The sequence below is a fragment of the Leptidea sinapis genome, chromosome 24, assembly GCF_905404315.1.
Source record: "Leptidea sinapis chromosome 24, ilLepSina1.1, whole genome shotgun sequence".
In the NCBI taxonomy this organism is placed as follows: domain Eukaryota; kingdom Metazoa; phylum Arthropoda; class Insecta; order Lepidoptera; family Pieridae; genus Leptidea; species Leptidea sinapis.
The window spans coordinates 6,040,233-6,061,145 of NC_066288.1; the positions used below are offsets into that span (position 1 = coordinate 6,040,233).

At 35.6% G+C, this 20,913-nt stretch overlaps 1 protein-coding gene across 3 annotated transcripts in view; it reads right to left on the reverse strand.

Annotated features, from left to right (window-relative positions):
- Window positions 1-13,776: 13,776 nt before the first annotated feature.
- LOC126971578 (ATP-binding cassette sub-family G member 1) overlaps window positions 13,777-20,913 on the reverse strand; it is a 77,433-nt gene continuing 70,296 nt past the window's right edge. For all 3 annotated transcript variants that reach the window (XM_050817892.1, XM_050817890.1, XM_050817891.1), the window contains 3 exons: window positions 20,108-20,263; window positions 18,423-18,608; window positions 13,777-16,684 (listed from right to left, as the gene is read on the reverse strand). In XM_050817892.1, coding sequence (XP_050673849.1) covers window positions 16,526-16,684; window positions 18,423-18,608; window positions 20,108-20,263 — 501 coding nt within the window. In that variant the 3' untranslated portion in view covers window positions 13,777-16,525. The remainder of the gene's footprint in view (window positions 16,685-18,422; window positions 18,609-20,107; window positions 20,264-20,913) is intronic.

Sequence of the window (20,913 nt, forward strand, 5' to 3'; positions counted from 1 at the left end):
AAACTGGTAGATCGAATTGCCGTAACACCTCTATCTGTTTAAATATTAATAATCGCGTTATAAATTCGGAAATAGAAATTGCAAATGAATTTGATAAATACTTCTCTGAAATCCCGATTGTCACGACCAAAGACCTTAACTCTTCGCCAAAAGCAGCATATGATATGCTTAATTTACACGTACCAGTATCTTCCACTGATTTGAAATTTAAGAATGTTACAGGCAGCGATATAATAAAAATATTCAAATTAATTAACCTAAACAATACAAAAGACCTATGGGGCCATTCGACTAATATTGTAAAATACATACTTGACATTATAGCACCTGAATTAGCAATAATATTTAATGAATGCATAGATGAGGGTGTGTTCCCTGACCTCATGAAATACAGCAAAGTTATACCTTTGTTTAAATCGGGCAGTTCTTTTGACCCTGCTAATTTCAGACCTATTTCAGTGCTGCCTGTTTTTAGTAAAATTTTTGAAAAACTTTTGCTTCAACAGCTACAAATGCATTTTTGTAAATTAATGAACAAAAATCAGTTTGGTTTCACTAGGGGCTTATCAACAATTAATGCGGGTACTAGACTCATTGAGTACATCTTTGACGCCTGGGAAGAGTCACAGGATGCATTGGGCATTTTTTGTGATTTGTCAAAAGCATTTGACTGCGTCCACCATGAAACTTTACTCCTACAACTAAAGCATTATGGAGTGAAAAATAGAGCCCTAAGTCTGTTAAAATCATATTTAAGCGAAAGAGTTCACATAGTCGATGTAAATGGCAAACGGTTTTCGGGTAAACCAGTGAAAATAGGTGTTCCACAGGGTTCTATTCTCGGTCCTTTCTTGTTTCTTATATATATTAACGATCTACCGTTTGTGGTAGATGATAGCCATGAGATTGTATTGTTTGCTGATGACACTTCACTTATTTTTAAAGTGAAGCGACGTGCGGATATTGATGACGAGGTAAGCAATGCACTCTCAAAGATAGTGCGTTGGTTTGAGACGAATAATATGCACTTAAACAGTAAAAAAACAAAGTGTTTACGGTTCATTACACCAAACACAGCGGAGGTACAAACCAAAGTACTTATAAATGACCAGAGATTGGAACTTGTGGACACTACGGTCTTCTTGGGTATCACGCTAGATAAAAAGCTTCAGTGGGGTCCACATATTACCCATCTAGCAGATAGACTCAGCTCTGCGGCATATGCAGTTAGAAAAATTAGAGAGTACACGAATGTTGCGACCGCTAGATTAGTGTACTTTAGTTATTTTCACAGCATCATGACGTACGGTATATTACTATGGGGTCATGCTGCTGACATTGATATAGTGTTTGCACTGCAAAAGAGAGCTGTTCGTGCTATATATCAGCTTGGTTATAGACAGTCTCTCAAAGAAAAATTTAAAGAAATAAATATTATGAATTCTAGTAGGCTTCATAAGATACATAATAGCTTTAAGGGTAAATGTATACACTTCTACAATAAAGTCCCAGCCACTGTTCAGGCATCATCTATAAATAAATTTAATGTTTTATAAAAAATGGCTCTGTCATAAATCCTATTACTACACTGCTGAATATCTAAATGATCGGACAGCCTGGGACTAGATTGTGATTATTTTATAGCGATAGAAATGACTGTACAATATTGTATATTTTTATTGAAAAGAGCGCAAAAAAAAGAATGCTGGGAGAGTTTGTTGCGCCGCTTCTTCTCTCTCAGAGCGCCATTTGTTTCCGAAGCGGTAGTAGTATCTAGTATAAGAAATGACATCAAAAAGAATTCTAAAGGAATCAATTTTGAGAAAATAAATGCCTTTTTATGCCTGTACTTCCACAAATAATTCAAGACCAAAATTAGCCAAATCGGTCCAGCCTTCCAATTCATTTTTATATATATAGATAGGATGTGACATCACTTATTGAAAGTCAAAAAAACTACCACCCATTCCAAACCGAATGCCTCAGACCTGAGAAGAATGGGCGCAACAAACTCAGCGTGCGTCTATAAATAGCTCTACATCTATTCCATCGATATACACGTAAAACTATAATTTTTTGCGTCATTTTTTTGCACTTTTGAATCGTCCATAATTTTTTTATTTTCCTTATGTTTTTATTTTCTTTATTTATAAACGAAAACCCACAAGAAACTCACTGCCTACTTGAAAAATATTTCAAAAGGCATTTCTATTTAATATTGGTCGTAATTAATATGGGAATGAATAAAAAAATAATACTATGCGTTCTGTACCGATGATCAATAAATATTTTGAATCAACTTTAATATGAAAGAATCACATTATACATAAGAATCCGTGGTATTTACAGCTAGGTGTCAATTAACAATAAGAGTTGCGTCTTTAAATTAACATAATATTTTAAAATCATAAAGTTTCGGTTGATTTATCATTTCCTTATGCATTCGTATTAATTAAATATTTTTTAATAATATGTAACTTTTATTTGCACACTAGCTGACCCAGCAACCGTCGTATTGCCATATAACGTATTAAAAAAAATCAATTATTAAAATTTTGATGCAACCGATTTTCAGAACTACCACTCAGAATATATCGTACTACAATTATTGTATTCGATTGCCGTCTTGCAACCCTATATCGGTTTGGTGGATGGAACAGAATAATATAAAAATCGTGATACAAAAATAGTTGTAGATCGTAGAAGGGCGAATTTAATTTAAATTTGAATGTATTTTTCAATGCTGAATCATAATAAAATAAAAATAAAAAAAATGTCAAAATTTATAAAGAAAAAAAAATTTGCGGTGGACTACTCTTAACATTTTGGGGGGGTGCATAATAGATAGTAGCCGATTCTCAGACCTACTGAATATGCATATAAAATTTGGTAAAAATCAGTAAAGCCATTTCGGAGGTGTAAGGTAACTAACACTGTGACACGAGAATTTTATATATAAGATAAAGGTGAAGATTTAACCCCCTGGATGGCAGAAGTGTAGAATATATAAGAGAGTACAAGTCACTTGTTGGTAAGTGATCACCAGAAAAGTTAAACTGTTTGTCTAAATTATTTTCTGTTTATACAATAATTTCTCATCATTTGGACATCAGTGGACTTTTGGTGTGAAACGCCACACGTCATTATCGTCGTCACTAATCATTAATAGGCTTAAGCTAAGTAAGTTTTAATTGACATTAGAAACTTATAAACAGAAAATGTAGTCTTTCAAAAGGAAATACAAAAATTCACTGGCGTCTCTTGTTAATTCATACCTTGCACGGCCCGTATTGCAATCAAGAAACTGACAATGAAAGTTAAGCAAATAATATTCCGGTCCATCGTGATAAACGTCTTACTCCATTGATGTGAGACGTGTAAGATCATGAAGTCCATATCTTGCCTGGTCTCTCAACTCCTAATCCTGAATTCATTCGGCCTCTAAATACATCTTGCTAAGTCTCTGGAATACCGGAATTTACCGCATTCTATCTTCACATTTAATTTCGTTCCTCTACAGTACGGTTTTCAAGGAACTTTCTTCAACGTACAACCAAATAATGAATGTTGAATGAATAAGCTTCCTTTTGCGGTGTTTCCCAGACACATTTCTCAAAGGCCCCCAACGCTTCTGTGATTCCTATGGGGTTTGGAAGAGAGAGTCCATAAAAATGTGGTATAGTTTATTGGATTACAAAAATAATCGTAGCAGCGTCAATGTTCATCACAGATAACTGTAGCAAAAGCCTATTTACGTGTTAAAGTCGCGCCTCTTAAACTCTAAGGTTTGAGATATTTTCGTATGCCGTGATTTTACACTTGTTGATAGAATGTCATCTCGGTTCCTAACAGAAATTTTCTATACATTTTGCGTTAGTACGGTTGTTTTAAGAGTCACAGATCCTGGAGTCATACTAATGACTCGTCTGAAGTTGCAACGACAAAAGCGCCACCTCGTGGTACTGTGCAGAGCAGGGGTGGGACAGACGCCTTATAGTGACGTTTTCAGAAGACTGTAGTGCCATCTGTTAGTTGGCCCGAAAATGAAAGTTTTGTCAGCTGTCAGTCGCTTTGAAACCTTTTAACTTTTCTTTAGTTGTGTCACTCCCCAGTGGTCATAAAATGGCGGCTACTAGTTACTAGCGTTTGTTTCGTTTCCATTTAGCATATTTACACTACCTAAATCTATCCTTTATGTTCTATGTTGTGACAAAATTAAATATCTAACTCTACGCGCAATTTCAACATTTATTATAACAAATATTGCAATACCAACATTAAAAAGTAGAGTTAGTTATTTAATTGCGTCACAATATTAAAAATGAATTTTATAATTTGGAGCTTATAATAGTTATTTTCGGGGCCAATCTCCAGATGGCCCTAGTTTTCAAATAGATAGCTCATAATGCGTAGAGAGGGCTCTCTTTTCCCTATATATTATTATACTCTTTGGTGCAGAGTCTAGGAGCGTAAACGTCGGCATGCAATAAGTCAGTCTTGATTCAACTGCCGCAGTGGTCGTAAGTCTCTAGGGAACTGTGTTGTTTAAATAATGTCTGAATAGTGGTCGTTATACTTAAAAACATATTTCTGACTTTTTATTTCAATCCCTAAATACGATCGCAAACAATCCTAATCCTTCATTTATATAATAATATTATTTTCACAACTTTGACGATGTGTTCTGAATCGCATGCATCATAGAACGGCATTATTCGAATAAATTCCAGATGTTGGGTGTGAGCAAATAAGCAAAACGCCGACAAATCCTACTAATATTAGAAATGTGAAAGTTTATAAGAATTTTTGGATATTTGTTAGTTACTCTTTAACGCAAAAATTACTGAATGGATTTTGATTAAACTAACATAATATAGCTTCTACATCGGAATAACACATAGGCTATATTTTATAAAGATATATGTATACAGTATTATAAATTTTAAAGTTTGTAAGAATGTTTGGATGTATGTTTGTTACTCTTTCACGCAAAAACTACTGAATTGATTTTGATTAAACTGTACAATAATATATCTTACACATCAGAATAACACATATGCATAATTTATAATCTTATTATCATTCATTATCTCTGCGAGCTATTCTGGCGTGGGCCGCAAAAACCGTTGGAGTTATGATATTGTACATCATAAATAGTCCTACAAAAAAGCCAAGAACAGCATTATCTCTCATTTATTACACAAAAAGCCATTACCGCAAAATAGTGAAGCATAAAATCCCAAAAAAAAATATAATTTATTTCTACAGCATATATTTTGTTAGTAACAAATTGATCCTTAAATTAAATTTGTAACCAAAATTTATGAACGATGCGGGACTCGAACCCGTGACCTCTCAGTTTCCGTCCGCGCGCACTTCCACTGAGCCAACCGTTAGAGTGACGTAGGTCTTGTTCAACTCTCAGGTGTAGTTGTCTCAGAAGTGGGGTATCACTTTAAAAATAACAAATTGTTTTGATTTCAAAGAATGGCATCTCAAGTCAATTTCCTAATATGCATTATTGGGGTTATCAACTGTAGATGGAGACACAAACTGAGAGTTGAACACGACATACCAAGATTTACGAACCATACGTCAATCGAACGGTTGGCTCAGTGGAAGAGCACTCGCATGGGACCCGAGAGGTCGCGGGTTCTAGTCCCGTATCGTTCATAAATTTTGGCTACAAATTTAATTTAATAAATCCCAGAAGTGAGATATAGGTATCACTTTAAAAATAAAAAATTGTGCAATTGATCCTTATATCAAAATATTATACTTTTATCGCGTCTGGTATTTAAAGGAGGAAGGAGAATTATTATTTGACTATCAAAAAATCGCAAAAAAAGGTCAAACCTTAAAAGAAGCAGGCATACATTTGGGCATGCCATATTTTTCCTACGGCCAGCTCTACGTGGCTCACGCGTTTCTAAATCGGAAAACCAGCATGTATATGCTGACCGAAATAAATCGTTCAACATCTTAATATATATAAATTACGTGACACGTTGTTTGTCCGCGATGGACTCCTAAACTAATGAACGGATTTAAATGAGGATTACTTCATGGAGTGCAGTTTGGTCCAACTTGAAATATAGGATAGTTTTTTTTTCGATTTGGGACCCAAAATTATTTTTATTTTCAATATTAATTGTTTTGTATGAACATATTTTCTATGAGAGAATTTAGTGACGCACGGTTTGACAGTTCCGCTGTGAAACAATTTCATTATAACAACAGGGAGCATTTTTTACGAAATAATTCTTTATGTTTTGAAATATCATTGGCATATTCCTATAAAACAGTATTTTTTTTTATTATCTACAGAACAACGTCTGTCGGGGCAGCTTGTAGTTTATAATAAAATGATTTGTGAATCCATTAACTGAAACCCTTACTCCTTTGTTGGTTACTGTCATATGAAACAACAGTTATATTTTGTGTTTATTGTTTTAAAGGCTAAATGTCTTCGACATTTCAAATATCCGAGTGAGTAATTCTTTGTGTGCAAATAAGTTTTTATTGTTTAATGTTTTCTAGTTACTCGTACATTTAAATGAAGGTTAATGTCATCAAAGTATAATACAATTTGTGAAACGTGACTTTAAAACAGAATAACTGTAATAGTCATAGACTTGTGACATATTAGCTATAGACACAGTAGATTTACATATGTCAACTGCGCTATAGACGATCGGACTGCGTGACCAATTTCGATTTGTCAATGTTTAATATTCAAAATACTAAGGAACTAATGCCTAGCGTGGCTCGCTGTTTACGACTTGTCAATTAAAATCGGTTACAGAAACAATAGACTCGCTTGCTTTTATACTCGCAATACGAATAATTCAGTCAATGACATTTCATTGCATGTTTGCTGCACTTATAATACATAGTCTGGCCATAAATACTGTTACAATTAAAAATAAACAAAATATTACATTTGAAATTGGAATCTGTCATTTTAATATGATTGTTCCACGGACGAGTAAAAAAAGAAGGACTCCACGCCGTGATATTTGCAAGTGAAGCACCGTTATGCAAGTGTGTGTGCGGTTACGGGGGATACTAGTTACATCATTTTTTCTCCCTTAAATAATCATATATGGCCACAAATACTTATATAGTATCGTTTTTACACTTTTTCACAACGCGCTAAGGCATTTTTACAATATTTTATTGATTCGCAAACTGATCTGTCACAGACGATGACAATTCTCATAATGGCCGCCTATCGGCCTGTAGTAGAGTAAGTGTGTGCGTGGTGCTATGTATTTACACGTTAATCGGCTTGTTTTGGTGCTACACTGTTATGTAAGGTGACACGGAGTCCTTAAATTTTTACTAGTCAATGGATTGTTCATTGAGTTTTCTCGTTTTGGCGCTAATACATAATGACGCTCAGAATGATAGTATCATTCATAGTTCCTATCAATATAGAAGTAACATTATAATTATTAATGTGTGTGGGCGTTACTTACTAACATTCGCAAACACAATTGCCGTGCATAATTATGATTTCAACAATATGGATATCATATCCGAGGTTCTCGAGGGTGCAGAGAACAAATTTGGCATCATTTTTGAAATTCAAGATGGCTGCGATGAAAAATTCTTTTGGGGCTAAACGTACGCGTGGTGGTTATATTGATAGCCCTAATGCCAAACAACTTATAGGCATCTTTCGGAAATTCTTTTGCCACATGGAACTAAAATCCATCTTGTATTGTGGCCATCTTGGATTTCAAAAATGATCCCAAATTCGTTCTCTGCACCCGCGTGAACCTAGGATACGATATCCATATTGTTGAAAACACAATTTTGCGCGGCGGCCATCTTTGATTTAAAAAATGATACCAAATTCGTTCTCTGTAACGAGAGAAGAAGAGAAATAGTATTTAGATGTGAAATGTGATTTTCTTATCATAATTTTTATTATAGGACGCCTTGTGACACCCTTTCACTGCACAGTTAGTAATTATTCAATTAAATTTCGCGCACTGATTGTCCTGGAAGTTCACAGTATGACACTGACGGGGCGGGAAACGTATGTGGTCATAAAAGACCACATTGAAACTGCTTCATTTCGCTTGGGCCTACTCACGTTCTAAGCGTTATTATTCTAAGCATTGTATAATATTTTACGATATTAAAATGAAGTGGGGTGAAGAGAACCGAATCACTGTGATTGCATTACACAAAGTAGGTATGGAGCCATATGCAATTTTTGAAACTTTCTTTTTTACAATTGAGCAACATTTTAACAAACAAAATGACCGTATTTATGCTCTGAGATCTAAGGAAGCTTCCCAAATAGTCGACAGTGTGCAACGTGGGCATTATCCGACTTCAGTGATGGTTTGGTGGGGTATTAGCTATGAAGGAGTGACCGAGCCATACTTTTGCGAAGAAGGTATCAAAACATAGGCACAAGTGTATCAATATACACTTACATTATTGTACATTCTTGCGAAGTTAGTGTAGCCCTTTAACAACAGCATATTAAAAAATCACGAATGGTCCTTCCAGCAAGACTAGGCGCCTGGTCATAAAGCTCGGTCTACGCAGTCTTGGTTGGAAACAACCGTTTCGGACTTCATCAGAGAAGAATGCTCGTCTTCTAGTACCGATCTTAATCCGCTGGATTATGATTTATGGTCAGTTTTAGAATGACAAAAATAAGTGTAATATATTCTATCGGTATAAGGTTAAATGTAGGTAATTGCTTGTCGACGCGTCATGGTGCGGGTACTTACCTTCCGTTAAATATAGTCACGGGTAGCGATGGCTGATCCATGCGCCATGCTCGTGAAAAGGTTGGACGAATATGTCATCGAACCTGCTTCAATTGTTTAATTTAAAGATATATTTCCTTTAAATAAAAACAAATGTTTATAAGATGTCTCGATAATACCTGGATTAATTACATCGCGTGAGAATTGATGCATCTACTGTAATCATTAAATATAATAAACTGTTATTACTACCATTACACACATCAATAACTTTTTCATAATCAAACGAGAAGTATACAAAATTTTGATATTAAACACTCCCATACATTTATTATGAGATTAGTAGAATGGTTTTAGTTTTCTTATTTTAAAATATTATTTTACTGTACCTACTGAAATATTCAAATTTCTTAGTAATTAAGTACAAACTGGCTCCTTCTTATGTCCAAGTTACGTCAGTTGGTGCTGGGGCTGCTGCTTCGACTGACGAAGACGGCAAACGTCGCAAATATGTCGGTCTCAGTGAGTCTTAGGCCCGGCGCCCATTATCGGCATCGGTACGACTGAGGATTTTAGGTGGCAAATAGCAATATACTATAACATAATGGCAATAAAGTTGAAATTTCCGTGATATGTGGTCGTAATAACAAAAATACCGCTTCGGTATGCTTGAGGCTGCTGTATCGGTAGCCTTGAGAATGCTTCGACATCATTCGGTACGCCGCCGGCGCCGAGGCAACACTCGGGGGATAGCTTGCCTAGCTTGTTATGATGAGAAATACGATATTGAGACACTTCGGCAAGCTACAGGACGGTGCGGCATCCTTAAGGACGCCTCGTCATCCCTATGAACGTTGCAGCATGCCAAAGCACAATTGCCGATAGTGTGCGCTTGCATGTAGGATGCCGAAGGATCCTTTTCCTTGCCGATGCCGATAATGGGCGCCGGGCCTTACATCTTTGTGCCGTTTGTTGGTTTGCGTCGAGACACATGCCCCGTGGGGCCCAGAGGCGCAGATAATCTACAAAGTACTATCTTCTCGCCTCAATACTACTGGCAATCCAAGCGCTGCCAGCTATTTCAGTCAATGGATCAGCCAAGCTATCCAACGTGGAAATGCTACCAATATTCTTGGTAGGCTTCCCCGTAATGATAGTTTTAATTAAAAAAGTTATTGATTTTACTGGTACCGTTCTTTCGATATCAGTTTAAAGTTTTTTGATATCTGTAATAGGAGTAATCGCCTGGTCACACATAACGATTTATACTGGCAGACATCAATGACATCAGCATAGCATCTTGTTTATGTCATATGATCAAACAAAACATCGACCGGAAATCTAAAATGATACGTCCATATTAATCAATCGCGACTCGCTAATAAAAGCTATTAGCACCATAAATCAACAAATATTGCAGATATTATGTTATTCGTAAGTTTGTCGCGTACGTACTTATAGAAAATTAAAGATTTGTATGGTTTTCTCATAGTTTCCATTGTCAGATATGGACCAAATTGAAAATCATAAAAAAATTATTATCAGAATCGGTTCACCCAGTCCAAATCTTTGAGGTAACAAACATAAAAAGAAACATACCTACCGAAGAATTGAGAACCTCCACCTTTTTTTGAAGTCGGTTAAACAAGATATTTAAAGAGCTATAATGGGTAATTTATTATTGACAATAAATTAAAGTTTTTCATATTATGTATGTTGAATAATAAACCTACCAGCGACTTTTTGCAACCGCCTCAGCTTACACTGCCCCGTGTATTTAAATAATTTTTAAAAGTGTACTGTAAAAGCATATCTCGTTCACCTCATCCTAATTCTATGTACTCATTTTACTCACACAAATAAAACTGAAAAACAAAATTTTATGAACGATGCGAGAATCGAACCCGCGACCTCTCTCGTTTCTTGCGAGCGCTCTTTCTGACTGAGCCAACCGTTCGAGTGACGTATCGTTGATAAAATCTTGTGTGCTTTGTTCAACTCTCAGATTGTGGCGTCATCTACAGGATCTACTTCACGTTTTCAGTTTAATTTGTAAGGAGTCTAGTCTTATTAGGTCTAGGCAACAAGTCTAAAACTATATCATTTACACATTTACATACCACGGACGAGTAAAATAATAAGGACTCCGTGTCACCCTACATAACAGTGAGGCACCAAAATAAGCCGCTAAACGTGTATGTCATAGCCCCACGCACACACACTAATACAAGCCGATCGACCGCCATTATGAGATATGCCATCGTCTGTGACAGATCAGTTTGCGTCGCAATAAAATATTTTAAAAATGCCCTCGTGCGTTGTGAATAAGTGTAAAAACAATGCTATAAAAGTATTTGTGGATATATGATTATTTAAAGGAGAAAAATTGTGTAACTTTTATATCCCGTAACCTCACACACACTACCATATAGGTGCTTCACTTGCTACAATCACGGCGCGGAGGCCTTCTTTTTTTACTAGTCCGTGTTACATACGGACGTCATCAGATAAGATTTGGCCGTGTGTACTTTCAAATATCCTCTTTATATTATTAAACTACATCAGCACTTCCGTTTAAACACATGTTATCACATCTCCTTAACAACAAAATAAAGGTATAAAAGGGTAATAAACTACGTACTCTTTTCTATAAGAGCTTTTAGAACAGTGTACGTACATTTGGAAGGTGCACAAGCCGTATCGTCTAGGAAACACTCCACAAGGAAGCTTAGGTTAGGGTTACTATGGATGCGAGTTCTGAAGAAAATTTTATCTAACGAGTACGTCCGAAATCCTCGTCAGAACAAGGCGTTTACACTGTGCGCGTTTTCTGTTATTCTGATAGGTATAATTAAACAACGAGTTATTTTCTATAAGAGACGACAAATGATAGTTCAAAATGTAGAGTGTTGAGTTCTGTAGCAACTGTCTCCCACTTTTGCCGAGAAATATATCTGTTGTGATAATTTTTGTCTCTCATCCCACAAACACCTGTTCTCGTACACGAGACTGATCAATTTATCGTTATACATGGTGGAAAGCAAATCACTCGAAATTCGCAGACGCAGGTCGTGCGAAAAAATCAAACTCGTTTGAACGCTCGAGTGGTTCTGACGACGTCGTGCATGTTCTGACGCGTTCGTCGTTGCCAGTGTAAATACTGTCATTGGATGCCAGGCGTTTGTTTCTTCTGACGAATCCGTCAGAACTCGTCAGAACAAATTTTCGTCAGAACTCGCATCCATAGTTACCCTCCCTAGCCTTATTCTACAGTTTGGTTGTACGTGGAAGAAAGGGCCATGGAACCGTACTGTAGAACAACGAAAAACATGCAGATGGTGGATATGATATACATTTTGTAGTGTCGTGCGAATGTTGAATTCGGCCGCAGTAAACACGAGTAATAGTTCCTCAAACCCTTTCCTTGATAAATAGTATTATGTATCTTGTTTGTAAGACTAAATAATTTAATTCCTTTTTGCCTATGCCTATCGGAAATAATAAACACAAACAACAACGCTTTGTAAGTGTGACGGGACTCAGCCGGTAGTTTAACCAGTGGGAGGCTCCTTTGCACAGTAAGCCGGCTTGATAGTGGGTACCACAACGGCGCCTATTTCTGCCGCGTAGCAGTAATGTGTAAACATTAATGTGTTTCCGTCTGAAGGGCGCCGTAGCTAGTGAAATAACTGGGCAAATGAGACTTATCTTACGTCTCAAGGTGACGAGCGCAATTGTAGTGCCGCTCAGAATTTTTGGGTTTTTCAAGAATCCTGAACGGCACTGTAGTAATGGGTAGGACGTATCAATTACCATCAGCTGAACGTCCTGATCGTCTCGTCCCTTATTTTCCATAAAAAAGTAATAAGTTAAATAAAACCAAAGCACTATTAAAGTAAGCCGTTTATTATAAAATATATAAAATAACATAGACACTGTAACCATATTAACCACATAAATGGACCGTACGCTAACATTACATCACTAAGTACAATTAATAATTCTTTAAACACCATATTCCCTAATCATTGTCTTACCTAGTATTAACATAGTTAATAGTTTCATAATCCTCTAAGTTTATTCATCTTGTTTTGAACCTTAGCCCTTCGCAATAATGTCTACTATTGCAAATTTCATGGAAGTTATTTACGTTTACTTGTTTACAAGCTGCACACGTTGAATTTGTGTTTGTAAATTTTGATCAGTAATTTTAACACTCATTTTAAAAAGAGTTTTGTCGTTTTTACAAACATTACACTGTACATAATCCGCACAAATAAAGAACCTTTCACACCAAGGGTTCACTTGTATCCGTACAATAATTTATTGCAATAATAATTCCCGGTAGAATTGGTTAAATGAGTTTTTTCTTTATTGGTGCAGGTTATTATACTAAAATGTTTAACTTCAGACACATTTCGAGTTGCAACAAAGTCCTGATTTCCATTAAAGATATTCCAAAATATGTGCCAATAAGATTTTCTCAGTGCTACTACTTTTCTTCTCTGAAAACTGCAACTAGTGTGGGTAATAATGACTTATTGCTCCACTTTATGCCTAGAAGACCGCCAACTCGAAAAAATGAAACCATTGTATTTTAATTTAAGCAAGTTATTTAGTTTGTTTGAACCATATATATTAAACTGTTTCATTCTCAATGATGTAATTCGTGAGTCATTCAGATTTGAATGGAAGGAATTTAAAATACAAATTTTAAGTAACATTATCTGACATGGCGCTCTGCGATAAGACCTCGATCTCACCGCTCTGCGGTCGTCATCATGAGACTTAGCGTCAAAATATCTCATGTTCTTGTTATTTATAATATAAAACGTCTCAAGTCTGACATGACTAAATAACATGCGCGCACGAGTTGAAATTCGAAACGTCTTTGAAGGGCTACCATTAATTTGTTTCGATTGCAAAAGCATAAGCATCTATAGTATGAGAAACATTTGTATAATATCACAGCAAATTTTGTGGCAATCGAGTCAAATACTTTCACATTGAAATCTTTAAGAATGATTAACATTGTTTTATATAATATATTGTTACAGAAAGGCAAGCCAATAGGCAAGACATAGAATAAATTCCGTGAGCAATTACACCAATGTGGTAGATGAATCATTATGTTCAAGAAATTAGTATAAGTTTAGTAAACAAATTATTTTATAACTTATTTGAACTGAATTGAATACTTATAACAATTATTAACGGGATACAATGATGGAGTGCAGTGATCTAGTTGAGTTCGAAAATGATACTGCAACTAAATATATATAGTATAAAGATATCCAAATTCGACGCAGTATACAGTTAAAAGAGGGTAGATCGATATATGTATCCGAGAATAACGACCAACTACTTACTGATAATTACTGCCACCACTCAAAAAATATTGTGTAATGGTAAAAATCCTGTTAATTATTCCTCATAAAATTATTGTAGCTATTAGATATTATCATTTGCAGACAATAATAGTTTGATATGAAATATAATATGATTTGTTTTGAGAAGCTTATGAAAAAGTCGAGAAATGTAAACCTTACTCAATTTAATAAGGAATATGTCATTTTATAATAGATGTTTTTTTTTAATTTTCTAGCACGTAAAAAAGAATTGTTTTCGAAGCATAACAAAAATTCAAATTTTCTAAAAAGTCCTGTTAACAGTTGCGTTTTCTCTTGTAGAGTCACATTATTCCAAAATGGTGACTTAACTGGAGTTAAAAAAATATATATGGAAGAGAAAACGAGAGCAAATGAATGGTTCATCTGGCACACATCAATCAGTATTTATGAGCCTAAATTATATAAATGACATTTTTGGAATGATTCTCTAAATAGCTTTCAGCAATACAGATTGATACAAAAATATATACAAATAAGGCCACATCGAAAGCATTTTTTTTTTATCAAAGGCACCAAGGCGAACATGAATAATATATTGTCATGGTTTTAAATCTCCTCATTTCCCATACCTTTCTAGATTATATATTTATAAAAGACGTTATATAACCAAAACAATGTGAAAATACACAAAATTGAATAGTTTGATGCGATTAGTAGCGTGTTTCATTTAATATTTAAATCAAATTTTCAAATTATTGTATTGAGGTAAGCGGAGTCAAAGGCTAATAAATAAGAAAAATTCTTAATAAAACAATCTTGATTGAACCCTTTATCGGTAATTAATATTAAAAATAACTATTTTCAATTTAATTTTAATCTATACACGCCACTGGTCGCACACAAGAATAAAATTCACTTCAATCGGGTAATTAAACTTGGAACGTTCTGATACTTCCAATTTAGGTCACTTTTCTACATTAATTGTGTAGTGGAAACTCTCCTTCATGCCGATATTGTAGCACTAATCTATACTTACACCTTTGATTACTTATATGTCTAGATAGTCTCTTGCTGTTAGACAACCGATAAAAACAGGCCAGGAATATTAGTGTAGTGTGCGTGACAAGCTACGTCTTACACTCGCGATTTGTATGACACTGTGTTTAGGTGCGTAAATTGCTCACAATAGAGATTAACTCTAAACTCAATTTTTGTCGACGTTTTCACAGCTGTCACAGTCTATCTGGACGTATAAATGATCTAATCTTACACCTAATTTCAAATCACATCTTAAACATTTCAAATTAATAATAATTATTTATTATAATAATTATCGACAGAAAAATATAATTCGATACTTGAAATATTTTTTCAATCACATTCAATATTATCACAATGAAAATCATTTACGACGGACGGGCGTCGTTCAAGGGAATTTATTATTTATAATATGATTACTATACTTCGTGTTGTGTTGTAAATATTAGTTACTGCTTCAGCTGTTGTGATACAAAAAATATATACAATAGTGAAAAAATGTCACTGTATACGATAATATAAGAAGCCATACCGTTTTAAAATAAGCTGTAGTTTTTTATAGTATTTAAAAGGATAATTTAATAATTATATTGTGTTTTTGTTAAATATTAAATATATTAACCCCCTTCTTCGTAATGGTCCGCTAACTTTAAACAGCCGCTTAGGAGTGTTTTTTCTCATTCTGACTTAGGTCAATAGAAGAAGACGGAGTGAGATTTAGCAATGCTTTAAGATAGCAGAGTATTATGAATAAAGGGGTTAATCTATACGTATGTTATAATACAAAAATAAAATACTCAAATCTGTGTAAAAAGGCGTTTTGGAAGTTTCCGGTAGATTTTAAAATCAGTCTGGTGAATAAGGCGTTTATATAAAAACGCCCCTGTTACAAAAAGCGACATTTTTACAGTAATAAAAACATTTTGGTATACAATTGTATTTTTTTAAATTAAATAACGATTTTTTGAGGCCTACGAGTAATAACAATTAAATATTTACTCTGTATAAAATCTTATAGCAAAAACGTTAATATTGAGTGTACAATATTTAATTTGACAATTTATATTAACACTATAAGACCCCTCTTGTCTATATATATTCTATTAAATTAGAAAGAATCAGATGAACTAGTCGAGCAGGTTAAAAATGGGAACAAAAATGGCGTCTAACATGTACCGTCAGCATTAAAAAAAATTCTTCAATATTACGATTCAAATAGACGGCGATATTGTTTGAGTAGTAAATTATAGAGGCGACGCATTTAGTAATCCCATTCTTAACTAGCGCGACCAGCATAGACAACGAGAACTAAACATACGCCTCTGAGTATATCAGCAGCTGAATATAATCGACTCTAGTACCTGTATTTTAGACTCTATTCCTACGCGCATAAGGTGTACTCTACCGCGTGGAGCGCAGCTTCCATCGTAGGAACAGGAAAGCAGAAAGACGTAGAACCAGGAATATCAGACAGAGCGCCGCGATGTCGAGCGTGAAGTCCGCGTCCGTCATGTCTAGCTCTTCCAATGTTGTCTCTGGTTTCTTGAAGTGACAATAGCTCTGGAAGTTTTTGGTTGGTTAAAATATTTGCAAACAAAAATATAGAAGAAATACCTACTTAACTAATTTCACCAGTCCATTGCACCGGCTAGATTATGCGTACCACAACTGCGCCTTTTTCCGCCGTGAAGCAGTAATGTGTAAGCATTACTGTGTTTCGGTCTGAAGGGCACCGTAGCTAGTGAAATAACTGGGCAAATGAGACTTAACAACTTATTTCTCAAGGTGACGAGCGCAGTTGTAGTGCCGCTCAGAATTTTTGGATTTTTCAATAATCCTGAGCAGCATTGCATTGTAATGGGCAATGTAATGTATCAATTACCAACAGCTAAACGTCCTGCTCGTCTCATCCCCTAATTTCATAAAAAAAATGCAAGAGTTTCTTGGAACCCACGCTGTAGAGGTCCACCTGACGTCCAGATAGTGGGGATTAGAACCTAGTTTAGTACAATTCGGCAGTAGGAATCGGGTCAAAGAACTCATCAGAACACTCGTAATAACCGCGGTAGAGCGACGGATGTGAATAAGAGAGAATATACTTGCCTAAGAGACTTTGCATTAGTGTTATTTAGAGAAGAGTGAACAATGTGATATTTTTCGTGATAGCAGCTGATCTTTCTTCACACAAAACAAAGAAATTTATCTTGCGAGTGACTCGCGGGGAAGTTAAGTATTTATAGCTGTCCATGAGAAAAGATATACAGAAGAGAGAGTGAGAGATATTCCATCGCGGAGTTTTCTTTAGACATAATAAAACATTTGGATTTCTTTTGGAAATTTATCTTACATATCTCGAAGGGTTGTTCTTGCAAATTAATTTTTCCGTGACTTGGTTGGTCAATCAAGCTACCGTGAAAAATATCTACTCATGATAACCACGTCAAAACAGTCAGTGGTTTAGGAGATAGCGAAAAACGACTTTAATTTTATGACAGTCCCTCAAAGAAAAATTTAAAGAAATAAATATTATGACTGTTCATTCTCAGTACATTTATGAAAATTTAATATATGTTCTCAAAAATCGTCACCTTTTTGCTCTTAATAGTGATTTTCATTATTATAACACTAGAAATAAGGGATTTCTTGTAACTAATTTTTAGTAGGCTTCGTAAGATACATATTAGTTTTAAGGGTAAATGTATACACTTTTATAATAAAGTCCCAGCCACTGTTCAGGCATTATCTATAAATTTAAATGTTTAAAAAATTTAAATGTTTTATAAAAAAATGGCTCTGTCGTAAATCCTATTACTCCACTGCTGAATATCTAAATGATCGGACAGCCTGGGACTAGATTGTGATTATTTTATAGCAATAGAAATGACTGTACAATATTGTATATGTTTATTGAAAAGAGCGCAAAAAAAAGGAATGCTGGGAGTTTCTTGCGCCGCTTCTTCTCTCTCAGAGCGCCATTTGTTTCCGAAGCGGTAGTAGTATCTAGTAGTATAAGAAATGACATCAAAAAGAATTCTAAAGGAATCAATTTTGAGAAAATAAATGCTTTTTTATGCCTTTTTATGAAAGAATCTATTGAATTAAGCGTTATTTTGAGAAAATCCTTATTCATCCAAATTTTTGACAGTCTCCTGCCAGAACTTGGCGAGTCAACATCTCCTGAGGATGCCTCGTGTAGAGGCAAAACATGTGTCGAATTGATTGGAGACAAATATTAGCAGATTTCACAATCAAAATTACTAAAAAAGATAAAAAAATTAAAAAGAAATTTGAGTTTTACCTGGTGGCACGCCAGATTGGTCCTGTTGAAGGAGTAGGTAGCGAGAGCAGTGCCCTCGAACCCGTATCTGATATACGAGATGTAGGTGATCCACCTGAGGTATACCGGGATAGCGTTGAACGACACGAAGAACCCGCTGAACAACAGGAACGGTACCGACATCACGGGAGCGAGGAACACGCCGTTCTGGAATGGTAACAGGACTTTATACACATGATAATAATACACCACTAGTTTTTAATTACCAATAAATAAGGGGCTATACAGAATAGAGATCGTAAATTTTCAATTACTTTATTTGTTCTGAAAAATAATAGTTATTACATAATACATATAAAAATCCCCCTGATACTGTTATCTGGAAAGGACCCGAAACGTCGGGATAACTAAAATAATAATAAAAATGTAGCATTTATACAAAATATAATCTGAAATTACAGATAAAATGTTAAAGGAAATTTCTTATGTTCGGGATCAAATCGAACAGAGAAAAAGGGATGAAAAATGTGTGGGCAGGATAGAAATAGTTAAAAGAAATTTCTAGTACAATTTAAAGATGGAATGGAAGAGAATCATTTGAAAATAGAACAGATCCGGGGGTATATAAGCCGTACTAAGCGTGGCCCACGGCAGTTCTAGTTCAGACTCGAAAGTGAAAAGGAAAAGAAGGAAGAGAAGAAGAAATAGTGAAAAGTGGCAAGTTATCCAGGAGATGAAGAAGAAGAAGATAGAGAAAACTAGTGTTTGGTTTCGGTGTGATCTGCTGATGGCACCGCCATCGACAAGGGGAACAGCGGCTCGGGAAAGTGAACTCAATAAAGGCTCGTTATTTTCCAAATCCTGACCCACTCCCGTGTCAATATTAAAGAATATTGTTTACATAAAAATGTATGAAGTCAAATTTATCAAAATTATTTTAGTAACAATAAATACTGTGCTTAAGCAAAACTATTTCTAAAACCATGTTTGCCGTACAAAGCCGGTTCAAGCCGTCTCGCTCGCACAGAGACCAGAAACCAACTTAAATCACTGACCTGTATAAATACCACTGGACAGGCTGTTCCATATTTTTGACAGCAAATTTGTTGTGCCTATTTGAAGCGCCCCTCGTGAGCGTCCTGAGAACTAATTTGGCCGTATAATACAAATGGCTGCGAGAGAAGCGTACAAGTACTCTCAAGTATTTTTGCATTTTGAATTCATTTCGTTCGTTTTCCGTGTTATGTATACTTCAGGAATCAACGTAATAAAGTACACAATTTTTTTTTGTAAATTGTTTTCCTATTGATGTTTGCTTAGCTGCGGTTGTCATCCCTTTTTTTTGTTTATGGAATAGGAGGACAAACGAGCGGACGGGTCACCTGGTGTTAAGTGATCACCGCCGCCCACATTCTCTTGCAACACCAGAGGAATCACAGGAGCGTTGCCGGCCTTTAAGGAAGGTGTACGCGCTTTTTTTGAAGGTACCCATGTCGTATCGGCCCGGAAACACCGCACAAGGAAGTTCATTCGACAGTCATCACTAGTTTTAGTTCCGCAGACTCTCGCTACATGGCCAACAGCGCCAAAACGGCGAATATCAAACAAGCACTTTGACAGCCGCCAGTGCAGAGGTATATAGTAGAGGTCAGTGACATACCTCTCACTCACATTCACGTATGTAATAGTAATTCTGTCTCTCTCACCTGCACGTTCATGGCCGCGCCCACTACGAGCCCGACGCTCTGCGCTACGAACGAGATGAGCAGACACGACGAGAGGAACATGGAGAACCGGAACCACTCGAGCGGCTGTGACGTCAGCAGGTACACGATCACCACGTAGATTATGCAGAATATGGCCTGCGAACAATAATATTAATACCTGTATTGGTTTTTGCCAGTGTGTACTAATATTTTTCATTTCTCATACTCTGAAAGTAATGCTGTTTTGATCTGATTATTGGGTGGAAAATGCTGCTTCCCGCCATAGAGAGGGAAAAACTGACACAAATTACTTCTCACCTAAGGGCCGGAATGAACTTTAAAAATAGAACTGCTGTTAGCTGTCAAGAGCTTTATATAAAAAAGAAAAAATGCTGCAGCCATGGGACTTTCTAAACAGTCAGTGTGAACTTAGCGCAAACTTGTTTGAGCGGAATGAGCTGCAACAATTACTCGGAATATTAGTGCAGTTTAGTCCAACTTGAGAGATAGGATAGTTTTTGTTTCGATTTGGGACCAATAATAATTTTTATTTCCAATATTTGTTTTGTATGGACATATTTTCTATGAGAGAATTTATTGACGCACGGTTTGACAGTTCTGCTGTGAAACAATTTCATTATAACAAGAGGGAGCATATGTCTATATATATATAAAAATTAATTGCTGTTCGTTAGTCTCGCTAAAACTCGTGAACGGCAGGACCGATTTGGCCAATTTAGATCTTAAATCAGCTGTGAAGAGTTTTATGTAAAAAAACTAATTAAAAAAAATGCTGCGGCCATGCG